At 44.2% G+C, this 12,729-nt stretch overlaps 1 protein-coding gene across 7 annotated transcripts in view; it reads left to right on the top strand.

Annotated features, from left to right (window-relative positions):
• The first annotated feature begins 5,777 nt into the window (after window positions 1–5,777).
• Window positions 5,778–12,729, top strand: part of pcdh7b (protocadherin 7b) — a 109,141-nt gene continuing 102,189 nt past the window's right edge. For 3 of the 7 annotated variants that reach the window (XM_031289860.2, XM_035993784.1, XM_035993783.1), the window contains exon 1: window positions 5,779–9,808. In XM_031289860.2, coding sequence (XP_031145720.1) covers window positions 6,734–9,808 — 3,075 coding nt within the window. In that variant the 5' untranslated portion in view covers window positions 5,779–6,733. Of the gene's footprint in view, window positions 9,809–12,729 lie in introns of all 7 variants that reach the window. The other 4 variants (XM_031289859.2, XM_031289861.2, XM_031289862.2 and 1 more) reach the window with 3 other exon arrangements.

Here is a 12,729-nt window from a genome sequence, read left to right as displayed (position 1 = left end):
GCGGGGAGCCAGAATAGATATATCTCGGGCTGCCTGGGTTTTTTTCAGTTTTCTTCTTCTACCACCACTTTCTTTCCTGTTTTTGACAGCCAGCTCCGAAATCGCCGAGCAGGTGTCTTCTTATTTTCTGCCGAAACAGTGGGACAGTGCACACAAACACTCCAACGCTGTTCATAAACAGATAAACATACCAGCAGACCAGACAGGCAGGCAAACACACACACACACACACACACACACAAACACACACACAGAAGTCAAGAAGTAAGTATGCATTGGAAATGACTACACCCTTCACACATAATGTTTTCCTCATGTCTGCTGAAGTTGAGGAAGGGCGCGAGAGACAGGGACAATCTGGGACTCTCCACACAAAATGAGTGTCATAAAACAGAGCCTCTATTTTCACTTATCTAATGCATGCAAACAACAGGCAGCCATTGACACGGGGGCAAGATTTAGTATGCTATGTGATTTTCAGGTCACAGGAAAGGGAAGGGTAATTCATCCTTATTATTCCTTCAACAGATCCTAATAATACCACTACTGTAGTGTTGCATGCTCCGGCTAGATTTTTTTTTTTTGGAGGATGGGTAGGGAGGAATTAGTAGGGTTATTGTGCCAAATTTCCCTTTTAAGTGACAGATTTCCAAGGCACTTTCTCCACGACAAGAGCCAAGCTCATTGAGGATCAGCGGGTGGAGGGGAGGAGTACAGAGTGTTGACACTGGAATTATCACAATACAAGTTGCCTCGGACCACATTCGCTCCGAATCAATCCATTCATAGCAGACACAACGGCCCTCATCCCATTGAAAAAAGGAGCCTCTGAATGGCTGCTTTGAGAGGTCCCCTTTTGAAGTTTGAGGGCCTTTTGAAAAGCAGGGTGTCCCTTGTGTCACTGGTGTCAGTGATTAAGTTGTGACTGGATGACTGACTGTGTGTGTGTGTGTGTGTGTGTGTGTGGTGGGGGGGGTCGGGGGGGGGAACTAATGCCTACAATGTATATGCCCCTTGTACTGATGGGAGCGATATGGGGTTAGAACTTGTAAGTGCTAAGTTAATTTGAAACCTCTCAATCACAAGAATAAATTCATTAGAAAATGTAATAAAATGAGAAATTTTATGAAATTAAACTATGAAAAAAAGATAAAATAAGAAGAAAAAAAATTACCTTTCAATTTTGTGCATGCCATTTTATTGACTATTAAATAATTCATGCAAAATGGCTGTAAATTGTTATAACCCTGTATATAAAGTAACAATATGAAATGTATACCGTTTGATGTCCAGTTGTTGTTCATGTAGAGTATATATTTATTTTATTACCCAATTACAGGGCTGCTGGTTCAATCCCTATTTGTACACATGTCGATGTGTACTTGAGTAAGACACTAAACCCCCCCAATGGTTAGGCAAGTGACTTACATGTTCGCCCCGCTGCCATAGGTGTGTATGTGTTCAGGTGGATGAACACTGTAAAGCCCTTTGGATGCAGATTGTGACACATTTCTAGCCAAAGACACCCTCCAGATTCAGAGTACACCCATGGATATGCTAACTAATACTGCAAAGCACCCAGCTGTATCACTCACGGTGTCAAATCAAGGTAAATATGACTCATGAAACTCAGCAATAATCCCACTGGAATTTGACTTTCACTTCTTTTACTGAACGAGACACACTACTTCTGTTTCATATTCAAAGCATGGTGCCATCCATTTTACCCCCTGTGACTACCTGAATGATCTGGCCGGTATTGAAACTTTGTGAACCAATTCTATTGTATATTTATTGTGATCTGTTCAACAGTTCTTGTGAAGCCCAGGGGGGAGAAGGCAGAACAAGGCGTTGGGAGTCTCAAAATAGCAACTCGCCAGGGGGAGTTGGAGAGAAAAAAAGACATGCCGAGCTACACCACCACAGTACTGGACGCTTCTTCTCTATGCTGTTGAGTCACTCTGTTGTTGATGTCTTTCTCTAGCTGTTCAAAGTGGAGGATGCCGTGACTTATTACCGCAAGGGCAGCACTACAAAGAGTCGCCTAAGAGTGGTCTGGCTGGCTGGCCGTCATCGGCTGACTTTTTACACATTGTTGACGGATGGTTGTATATCTCTCCTGAGGGTGTGCAGTCAGAGAATACACAGCGACGGGCTCCATGCAGGCTCAACTCTGGACAGTGACTGACACATCCACACAGCAAGGGAAAACCCACACATATGCATCGGAAGTGTGAATCAATGCTTGTACCCACACATGCAAAGATGTATACGGATACACACAGGAAGGCAGGAAGGAAGATAAGGACACACATAGATTCTATGTTAAGGCTTAGACCCATTGCTCTAACATCAGGGGGTGTTGGCAGAATGTTGATAAGAGCGTGTGTGGTTTCTCTACTAACACAGCTCTGATAGGGGAGACTGTATTTCACCCATAGGCATTGTCCGAAGCTTTTTAAGCACATCTTTCCTGCCTCCATTTCATACTCATAAATGCACACTGAAGACAGGAAAAGCTAAATTATCTTCACTTTGCAAATAGCTACAAAAGTGAAGTGTAAATTACAGTCCAATAAGAAAATATGTGCTGATGAACTCAACAAAACCCCTGGTTTGGTTTTAATGGAAATGAATGTTCTAAAAATACACAAACGTGATAATTTCTTGACTGTTTTGAAATGTAGCCTTGCTCATGCTGCACAATGCAATGTCATAATTAATTGAGTATATTCGCCCCCAAGTCCCAAACACCTGGTGGCTCAGCACCAGCGAAAAAACACACAGCAATGTGATCCGTCAAGCACCCACTTCAAAGCGACAGAGTCTATTTACTGTGTTATTAACAGCTCTCCCAATAGAGAGAAACGTGCTAGATTTATATGTAAATGTTTAGGAATTGAAGATTATAGAATTCCAGCTATAGATGGCAATTAATGTACATACAAGAAGTTGACAAATGAAAGCTAATTAAGGAGCTGTATGCATCGTGGATCTGTAGTCCAACTGTTGGCATGCACAGCTTTCTTCCCAACTTTTGTGATGGGCTGAAAATAAAAACTAGATGGAGGATGGCACAAAATGAACCTTTTTCAGAGTCACGGCATCCCGTCGATCGTGGACCTGATATAACAGTTATACTGTGTTTTTCTCACATTTCTCAAAACTAACTTTCACACTTTCAAAGCTGTAAACACGACAACCAAAATGGAGTCTCGCTTTGCCATACAGTCCAACTTCTTTGGAAAATCTTCCCCTACTTAATTTTCAGATGAGATCTCTATGGAAATCAACATAATGTCCTGGTATACCAATAGAAACGTATGTTGAGCATAACATTTTTGCTATAATTTCTTCTGTTTCTGTGTAATGTGCCAAATATCTGTTTTCAACGTGAAAATTAACATGCAGCATTTCAAAGTCTTTCCTAAATCTCTTCACAAAATAGACGAAAGAAATACCTGATGGCTTGCTGGAAAATTGCTAACATTGTGGTAACCCCATCATAGCTGAATGCCAATTAGCAGGCTTTTTCTGTCACAAAGGAGGACGTTGCAATCAAACCATTTCAATTTGAGTTTTCAAAGAACCACGAGACATGTAAAAGAGCTCCATAGTGCCCAAATCACCTGCATTCAAATTTCAAGAGCAGCATCAATCAAAAACGAAGAGGAAAACACTTTCGCTCTCTTTTCTCACTTTTTGCTCTTTTGTTCATCTCGCTTCAATTTTATTGCTGCAAAATGGGATTGTCAAGCAGACAAACTGACCAACACATATACAATAAAAGATCAATACTTGGCGTCTGTGTATCGATACAGTATTGCCATGGAAAATATCGCGATACTATGCTGTATCGATTTTCTTCCTCCACCCCTACTCTACAGTGGTTGCAACTATGTCCTGGTTAAAAATTGTTTGATAGTTTTAATGTCATATGCACATTGTTTTGGACAATTTACAATACATTTGTGACAGTTCTAAGGTTAAACATGAGCTTTTTATCTAACACTGGGTCAGAATAACAATATTAAAGCTTGGGTATAACCTAACAATTCTATAAAAATAACACTGACAATCCATGGGCATGGGTAAAGTGACTGTGAGAGAATTTAAAGCCAACTTCCCTATGATGAAAATGTTTTAATCTGTAATCATCACAACTGCCTTACTACATTCATATAGGCCCAGAGCTTCTGAGTCATATTTAAAAACATATGCCCTTAAACTAATCAACCATTACTGTAAGAATAAATCATAAATGTCTTCTTCTTCTTCTGAGTCATATTTAAAGACATGTAGCCTACCTATAATAAACCATTATGGTTTATGGAATTTGTACTAGACAGAGATTCTTTTGAGCGAAACTTATCAACTAACGGATTAAGACAACACGTCCACAGTGTAAACATGAGTGGATTTACCCTCTATCTGCTGTACTTCCACGCCAGTCTTTAGAGGGGGGTTGATTGTAATGTGACGATAGAGGGCGCTAGTAAGCAAGGATAAAGCCACAGTTCAGACAGCCGTCTGAGAAAGATGCAGCTGCTGAGACTGGCTACCTCTTTCCCTCCCTCCCTCCTCTGCCTCCCTCTGTCCCACTCTGCCCCTCACTGTTTCCCTATATAATATCAGACACAGCGCCGCACTGCCCCTATATTAAAACAGGAGAGCATCCTCAATTCCAAGTTAAAGGAGGAGATCCGCGCGCACAAGTACCCCCCCCCCCCCTCCCCCCACTTAACACAGCAGTGCAATGCGCATATGTGCTGTAGGAGATATAAATCCACGCAAGCACCAAACATGCGCTCATTTTCCTCCATTACACAGTGCACCCCTGGGAGAATTTAAGCACAATTGTGGCCGAAGTGACCGCCACCATGACATGAATGTTTGTTCAACACTGCATCACAAGTACTACTTGGATGGCAGCTGTGTCAGGACACACACCGCGCACCCTAATCTTACACAGGGAGTTAGGTGTGCGCAGTGGCCGAATAAGAAACCCTTGTTCGGATGGTCTGAAGGGCCACTCTGGAGGGATTTCTCTCGTTATTCCTCTTTAAGCAAAATTAATTCATAGCCACTGTCTCAGATGACTGGATGCTGAGTGGACTGAACAGCACGCAAGCGAAAGACACTGAGAGCCCGCAGCGCCGGAGAGCACAGCCACTGGCGACCACACGCATTCATATTAGTAACCACAGGGAAACCACAGCACTGCGCACACAGACAGCCCCGTCCCGTCTCGCTTATCCTGCAGCGGCGGCTGTGTCGTGTCGTCCGCTGCTGGACAGAGATTTTGAACTATTTCATATAATATTTTAAACAGAACTTTGTGTCTACCAAACAGTGCGTAAAAGTTCTGCTTTGAATTTGCGTTTTCTTGACAAGGGATCGCTTGCGGCAAAGCCAACATCCCCGTACCACACTACACAATGAAATAACGTCATGATATAGTGCTTATTATAATGTAAAATACATTACAATCAATGACAATTAACAAAAAAAACAATTAAAATTTGTTTTGATCGTATATCTCGTAATATCGCCCACAGGAGCATACATACGAAGCATGCGAACTGTGCTCACAGTGCCGAGCCTCGTCTCGAGAAAACACCGATAAAAACGACCAATATTAAGGCATCTCCCTCCTCTGTCCCCCTTTCGTCAAATATTGTCTGCTGGCGTCTGGACCCGGCGATCAAGACCAAGTCCGACCCTGTTTACGTGCGCGCTGCTGGAGGAGAAGAAACAGGAGGGGGTGGAGGGAGAGAGAAAGAAAGAAAGAGAGAGAGAGGAGAAGTGAGAGAGACTGCAATATCATTTGTGAATCCCTCTCACAGTGCTGCAGATAGGGGCTGCCAACACATGCGGCGCGTCTGCAGGTTAGGGAACAGGCTGAATGTGCCGGACACACTGAGGAATTCAACCAACGTTTCCGAAATAAACTGCGTCGGATATACATTTTTAATTGTTTTGATTTTTCTTGCAAAATTCTTTCTTTCTTTTAATGCAACCTTTGGCATTGTGGAGTTGCAAAAGGGAAGAACTATTCTGCCTGCTGGCTGCAAGTGACTTGGAGGAAGAGAGCAGAGTAGGCAGCCGGACAGGTAATTTGTTTCATATTCACATCCTCAAGATCGGAGAGTTGTCAGGCTCCGCGCAGTCAACACACGCTGCCTGATGAGTTTGGAAAGTGCGCGGGCATTTACACGATCCTCTGACATATGGACATATCGCCGGAGAGAGGAATATTGCAGCCTCACCCAAAAAAAGGAGATTCTAACCACAAACTGTGAGTAAAACGGCGGTATATGGACTGAATTCACTTTCTGTTGATCCGATGATGTTAGGACTATAACATTTGGGCTTTTACGCGCATGCAATTCAAATATTTGTGGGAGCGCACGGAGCCTCTCTGACGACTTTTTAACATCATTGCGTTTTTTTTTTTTTATATTACTATAACAAGGAAAGAGCAACTAACACTCAGTGCTGGAGGAGGGAAGTCAGAGAACAGACGAGAGCCCGTGCACTTGCTGCTTTGCACTGCAGCAGGAGCGATGTAGGAAGTCTTCCGGAGGATGAAGTCTCACGCATCCCGCAGCAGAGGGCTTTGCTCTTTCTGAAAAATATATTTTTTTCCATAGTCAGAGTCTCCGGTAGTGATAACATTCTTTTTTTGTGTCGACATTTTCAAATCTAAGTGGACATTTTTCAGGGGAGAACAATGAGGACTACTGGTGCAGTGGACTATTTGTACTATTGCATGCTCATCCTGCAGCTTGTGCATCAGCCCGCTGCCAAGCAAGTGCTCCGGTACCGTTTGGCCGAGGAGGGACCCGCCGATGTCAGAGTAGGGAACGTAGCCGGCGACCTGGGCATTGTTGCCGGGTCCGGCGAGGTGACATTCACGCTAGAGTCAGGCTCTGATTTTTTAAAAATAGACAACATAACAGGTGAGCTCACCACCAATGAGAGGCGCATAGACCGTGAAAAATTACAGCAGTGCCAAATGATATTTGATGAAAATGAGTGTTTCATAGATTTTGAGGTGTCAGTTATTGGGCCAGCCCAAAGCTGGGTTGACCTCTTTGAGGGAAAAGTAATCATATTAGATATAAATGATAACACCCCGTCTTTCCCTTCCCCTGTCCTGACACTGTCTGTGGAGGAAAACAGACCCATTGGAACGCTTTATCTGCTGCCCACAGCCACAGACAGAGATTTTGGCAGAAATGGAATAGAGCGATATGAGCTTATCCAGGACAATGGGGAAAACTCAAGGCGCTTGGGCTCTTCTGGGGATTCATTCTCGGGGAAGAGGAGATTTGAGGAAGGCGCAAGCAGGAGCAGCGTCTTTGAACTGCAAGTTGCTGATACTACTGATGGAGAGAAGCAGCCTCAACTCATCATTAAAGGGGCCCTTGATAGGGAACAGAGAGACTCCTATGAGCTAACACTGCGTGTTAGGGACGGAGGTGATCCCCCGCGCTCCTCCCAGGCCATTCTTAGGGTGATGATCACTGATGTGAATGACAACAGCCCTCGATTTGAGAAGAGTGTGTATGAAGCTGACCTACCAGAAAACAGCTCCCCTGGTGCCCCCATACTGCAGCTCAAAGCGGCTGATGCAGACGTGGGGGTTAATGGTCAAATAGAGTATGTGTTTGGGGCAGCCACAGAGTCAGTAAGGAGGCTGCTGAGGTTGGATGAAAGCACAGGGTGGCTGAGTGTGTTGCACCGCATCGACCGTGAAGAAGTGAGCCAACTTAGGTTCACAGTAATGGCCCGTGACCGGGGCCAGCCACCGAAAATGGACAAGGCCACTGTGGTGTTGAACATCAAGGATGAGAATGACAACGTTCCTGCTATAGAGATAAGGAAAATTGGACGCATTTTCTTAAAAGATGGCATAGCCAACGTGGCTGAGGATGTGGTGGTGGACACACCCATTGCCTTAGTTCAAGTGTCAGACCGTGACCAGGGGGAAAACGGCATTGTGACCTGCACAGTGGTAGGGGATGTTCCCTTTCAGCTCAAACCAGCCAGCGAGATGGAGGGTGAGCAGAATAAAAAGAAATATTTCCTCCACACGTCTGCAACGCTGGACTATGAGGCCACACAGGAATACAATGTGGTCATAGTGGCTGTGGACTCTGGAAGCCCCAGTCTGGCAAGTAATAACTCTCTTATCGTCAAAGTGGGCGACACTAACGACAACCCTCCTATCTTCAGCCAGAATGTAGTAGAGGTGTCGTTTCCAGAAAGTAATGCCCCTGGCGAACGGGTGACAACAGTGGCAGCCATTGATGCAGATAGTGGGAAGAATGCTGAAATAGCCTATTCCCTAGACTCATCAGTAAATGGAATTTTCTCTATCGATGCAGACAGTGGAGACATCCGAGTAAACACCATTCTGGATAGAGAGCAAACGGAGCGCTACGAATTCAAAGTGATAGCCAAAGATAAGGGCATAAACACTCTACAGGGCTCAGCAACAGTGGTTGTCCTTGTGTCAGACAAAAATGACAATGATCCAAAGTTCATGCAGGATGTGTTCACTTTCTATATTAAAGAGAACCTTGAGCCAAACAGCCCAGTCGGCATGGTCACAGTCATTGATGCAGATAAAGGCCAGAATGCAGAGATGAGTCTTTTCATTGAGGAAGAGGAGGACATCTTTTCTATTGAGAATGACACAGGGACTATTTTCTCCACTCTGTCGTTCGATCGAGAGCAAAAGACCACATACACATTCCGTGTCAAGGCTGTGGACGGTGGTGATCCACCCAGATCCGCCACCGCCACAGTTTCACTCTTAATAATGGATGATAATGACAATGCACCAACAGTCACTTTCCCAATAAACAGCTCCTACACCCTTCTTCCTCCCTCCAGTAACATCAGAACAGTAGTCAGAACTGTCATAGCCACTGATGCCGACACTGGCATCAACGCCGACTTGAACTACAGCATCATTGGGGGAAACCCCTTCAAGCTGTTTGAGATTGATGGGGGCACTGGGGTCATTTCACTGGTGGGGAAGTTGGAGCAGAAGCACTATGGCCTCCACAGACTAGTGGTCCAGGTAAACGACAAGGGTCAGCCTTCACAGAGCACCACAACATTAGTTCATGTGTATGTCAATGAGACACTATCCAATTCCACAGTTGTGGACACCCAGGTGGCTAAGAGCCTGAGTACGTCTCTGAACACAAACATTGCCGGTGACCCCAACTATGATCTAAGCAAACAACGGCTAAGCATTGTCATTGGAGTAGTTTCTGGCATCATGACGGTTATCCTCATTATTCTAGTCGTCGTCATGGCCCGTTACTGCCGTCCCAAGAATAAGAACGGCTACGAGGCCGGCAAGAAGGATCACGAAGACTTCTTCACGCCACAGCAGCATGATAAGTCAAAGAAGCCCAAAAAAGATAAGAAGAAACAGAAGTCCAAACAGCCACTCTATAGCAGTATTGTCACCGTAGAGGCCTCCAAACCCAACGGGCAGCGCTACGATGGCGTCAACGAGAAGCTGTCGGACAGTCCTGGCATGGGGCGCTACCGATCGGTCAACGGAGGACCAGGGAGCCCAGATCTGGCCCGGCACTACAAGTCCAGTTCACCGCTCCCTACTGTCCAGCTTCACCCACAGTCTCCGACAGCTGGAAAAAAGCACCAGGCAGTTCAGGACCTGCCCCCTGCCAACACCTTTGTTGGCACCGGAGATAACATTTCCCTTGGATCTGACCACTGCTCTGAATACAGCAGTCAAACTATCAACAAGTACAACAAACAGGTAAGAAGACACATCTCCATGTTCTTTTTTTTTTTCCTTCTTCCCTCCACCACTCTTAAATGTCTTCTGTTTCTTTCTCTTAGTGTTCTTTCTACCATAATGCTTTCTGACAGGGCTAGTCTCAGTAGTCTTGTTGCCTTTATGGCGCTAATGTGTGTCAAGTTAGCGGTATTGATCTGTTTTGGTTTGGAGTGCCATTCACACGTAATATTGAAAGGGAAGAGAAAGGTTTAGATTAGCTTACAAAGGCAGTATCGTTACTCAACCAAACACGTCCAACTTTTTCTCTTTCATCACGGCATGTGTTGAGGCTGCCTTTTCCGCCTGCGGTGTCACATCTACTAACCTTAGCAACTATGTGTCGGAGTGTTGTAGACAGCTCACATAAGGGTTTGGTTTGCAGTTATTTTATCCCAGAGGGGAGCGTGCCAGAGGCACTCCCTTTTAGCCATGTCAAGCCCTGCCCTGCCGCTGTGTCTGTGACAAGGCTGCCTTGTCTTCTTGTGAAAGAGGGAGAATAAAAAACAAAAGAGGATAAGAGAGAAAGGTAGATGTAGGGTGAATGCAGCACAAACATGTTTTTTTGAGGTTTGTGAGTCAGTTTTACGGTCTCGGCTTGAGTAGGAACATCTGGCCAGGAGGTCATATTAACATTCTTCTGCACTTTGGGGTCTGCATCAATTTATTGACCTAGCAGTGAAATTCGACGTTTTTTATATCACCTCCCATATTGTGCCTCGGCTTCTTTTACTCCCTTCATCTGTTTCCTCGTATATAAATGTCTGCCATCTTCTACCTGCTTTTCTTCCACTCTCTTCCACCATCCAGCTAGTCTTACCTCCCTTCTTGTTTCTTTTTTCCTCCCAGTAACTCTTTTCTTCCATTTGATGTGCTGGGAGAAAAAAGGTGTAGGTGGCATGATCTGATATTCAAATGTGGGCTTTCATTAGTTCAGTCTTTATATTTTTGGGCTGTTTTTTCCGCTGTGATGTGCAACAACAGCAGGAAACAAAGTTAATACATAATGAAGTCAGTTGATTTGCTTTTTCAGAAAAAAAGAACACTATTGTTTTATGTGTTTTCTATGGCAGTCTAATGAATTATTGATCTTTCTTTTACCTGGCGTCAGCACTACTACTTTAGGATTCTGGAGTGCTGTTTTCTCTCAGCTGGATTGTTACCCTTTCCCCCAATATCTGTTTCTGTTTCCCCACTTTCTTTTCCTCTATATATATATATGTTGTTCACATTTTTATATTCAATGCCAACATTTGCTCCTCATACTCTCCTTTGGCCCCATGTAGTACATCCTTGCATGCCTTGCATCCACCCGTGCTGCCCGTTTCCTCTCTGTATTCCATTTTTTCAGCCTCTGCTACACCATACCCTTTACAATGGTGCTCTCTGCCTTGCCTTTTTTCTTGCAGTGGTTTCTTTTTAAATATCCACTCTCATCTATCTATATCCCTCTCCCCTCCTTCCTGCTATTACTCTTCTGAAATCATTTCACTCCCCTTTTACTTCTAGCCCTTCTCCTCCCCTGCTCGGTCTCTAACAGCTTCTAATATGGTGTATTCGCTGAGCTGCTTCCCAGAGTGTGAGGAGTGCTGTTGCTTTTGGATGTCTCCTGCATAATTAAAAGGGCACTCTATTTGCTGCTGCTGCGGCAGCAGCATGTATTGTGTGTCACTATGCTCCACTTATATAATTATTTATTTACTCTCTACATTAATGCTGTGGTAGCTTTTATGGACAGCGTGTTTGTTAGAAGACAGTGTCATGGGAAAAGCCATAATGCACAAAGAGTATTTTGTAGTGATCTTTGAGCCTTTAGTTTGCATATTTAAATTGTAATTGTGAATAAAGTGTTTACTGGTCTGCTGGGCAATATACCCCCCCAACATGTATTGTGTAGTGTAGCCTGTTAGGTATTTAATATACAATAGCTAGCAGGTATTCAAATGGCCTTTTATATCCCATGGGCTCAGTAAATATTCTCTGTAGAGACATTCTGTTGGGAGTGAATCGGGTGTAATTTAATGGCTGCAAAAGAGAGCTAATTGAAGAGAAGGTGTGCATTCATGTGCTCCAATTATGGCATTAAGCAGCCACCTTTGTATTAGATTAAGTAGCAAAGCGGTCATGCTCTCGATTGTAGAGACGCCGCATCTAGAAATATTCAAGTGCCACTACAGCTTAAAGACATAAAACACTCGAGGACACTTGCATTCCTCAGTAAAGGGAACAATTTGTGCCAGGTCTGGATTAATGGTAGAAAATGATGCGTCAATGAATACCAGTGCCATTCTATTTTTATTATATTTTGTTTTACTATCTTGAGATTTATTCATATTACAAAGGTTATATTTAAATTGTAACACATTTGGCCACAAACGAGGTTAAACCTGTTTAGTATGGTTAAGATTAATAAGTGATAAGGGCTGTTTTTCATTGTGTGTGTGCGTATACACTCCCTCGCCCACAAACCCCTCTCTTTTACCACTCCCTTTCTTTTTGTCCGTCTGTGGGAAGAGATAGAGACAGGCACAAGAAAGATGGCCTTGTTAGGGGTATAGAGAATGGCCCCTACTGTTTCACAAGGGACTCAGGGGGTCGGGTGGAAAGATAGAGAGAAAGAAGAGGAGGAGGAGGGGGAGGGAGGGGGAGAGAGAGAGAGAATAGTGCTGACCATTGACTGTAATCTCTGAGGTATCGGGTTCTGTCTTTCTCTCTCCTCGCCTACCTGATCTCACAAAAACTGCACAGGTAACCAAGCAACTGAGGGAGTTAATCAGTAAGGCGAGCTGTTTTTTTTTTAAGCCCATCAGTCATTAAGCTGATCTAACTGCGAGGGAAAAGCCAGCGTGTCACCCAGCATCTGGAGAGGACTTGAACAGGAGGGTCAACAGACTTGACATTTC

Source organism: Sander lucioperca, chromosome 17 (assembly GCF_008315115.2).
Source record: "Sander lucioperca isolate FBNREF2018 chromosome 17, SLUC_FBN_1.2, whole genome shotgun sequence".
Classification (NCBI taxonomy): domain Eukaryota; kingdom Metazoa; phylum Chordata; class Actinopteri; order Perciformes; family Percidae; genus Sander; species Sander lucioperca.
The sequence above is the reverse complement of the archived record's forward strand: the minus strand, read 5'-3'. Positions and strand labels throughout refer to the sequence as shown.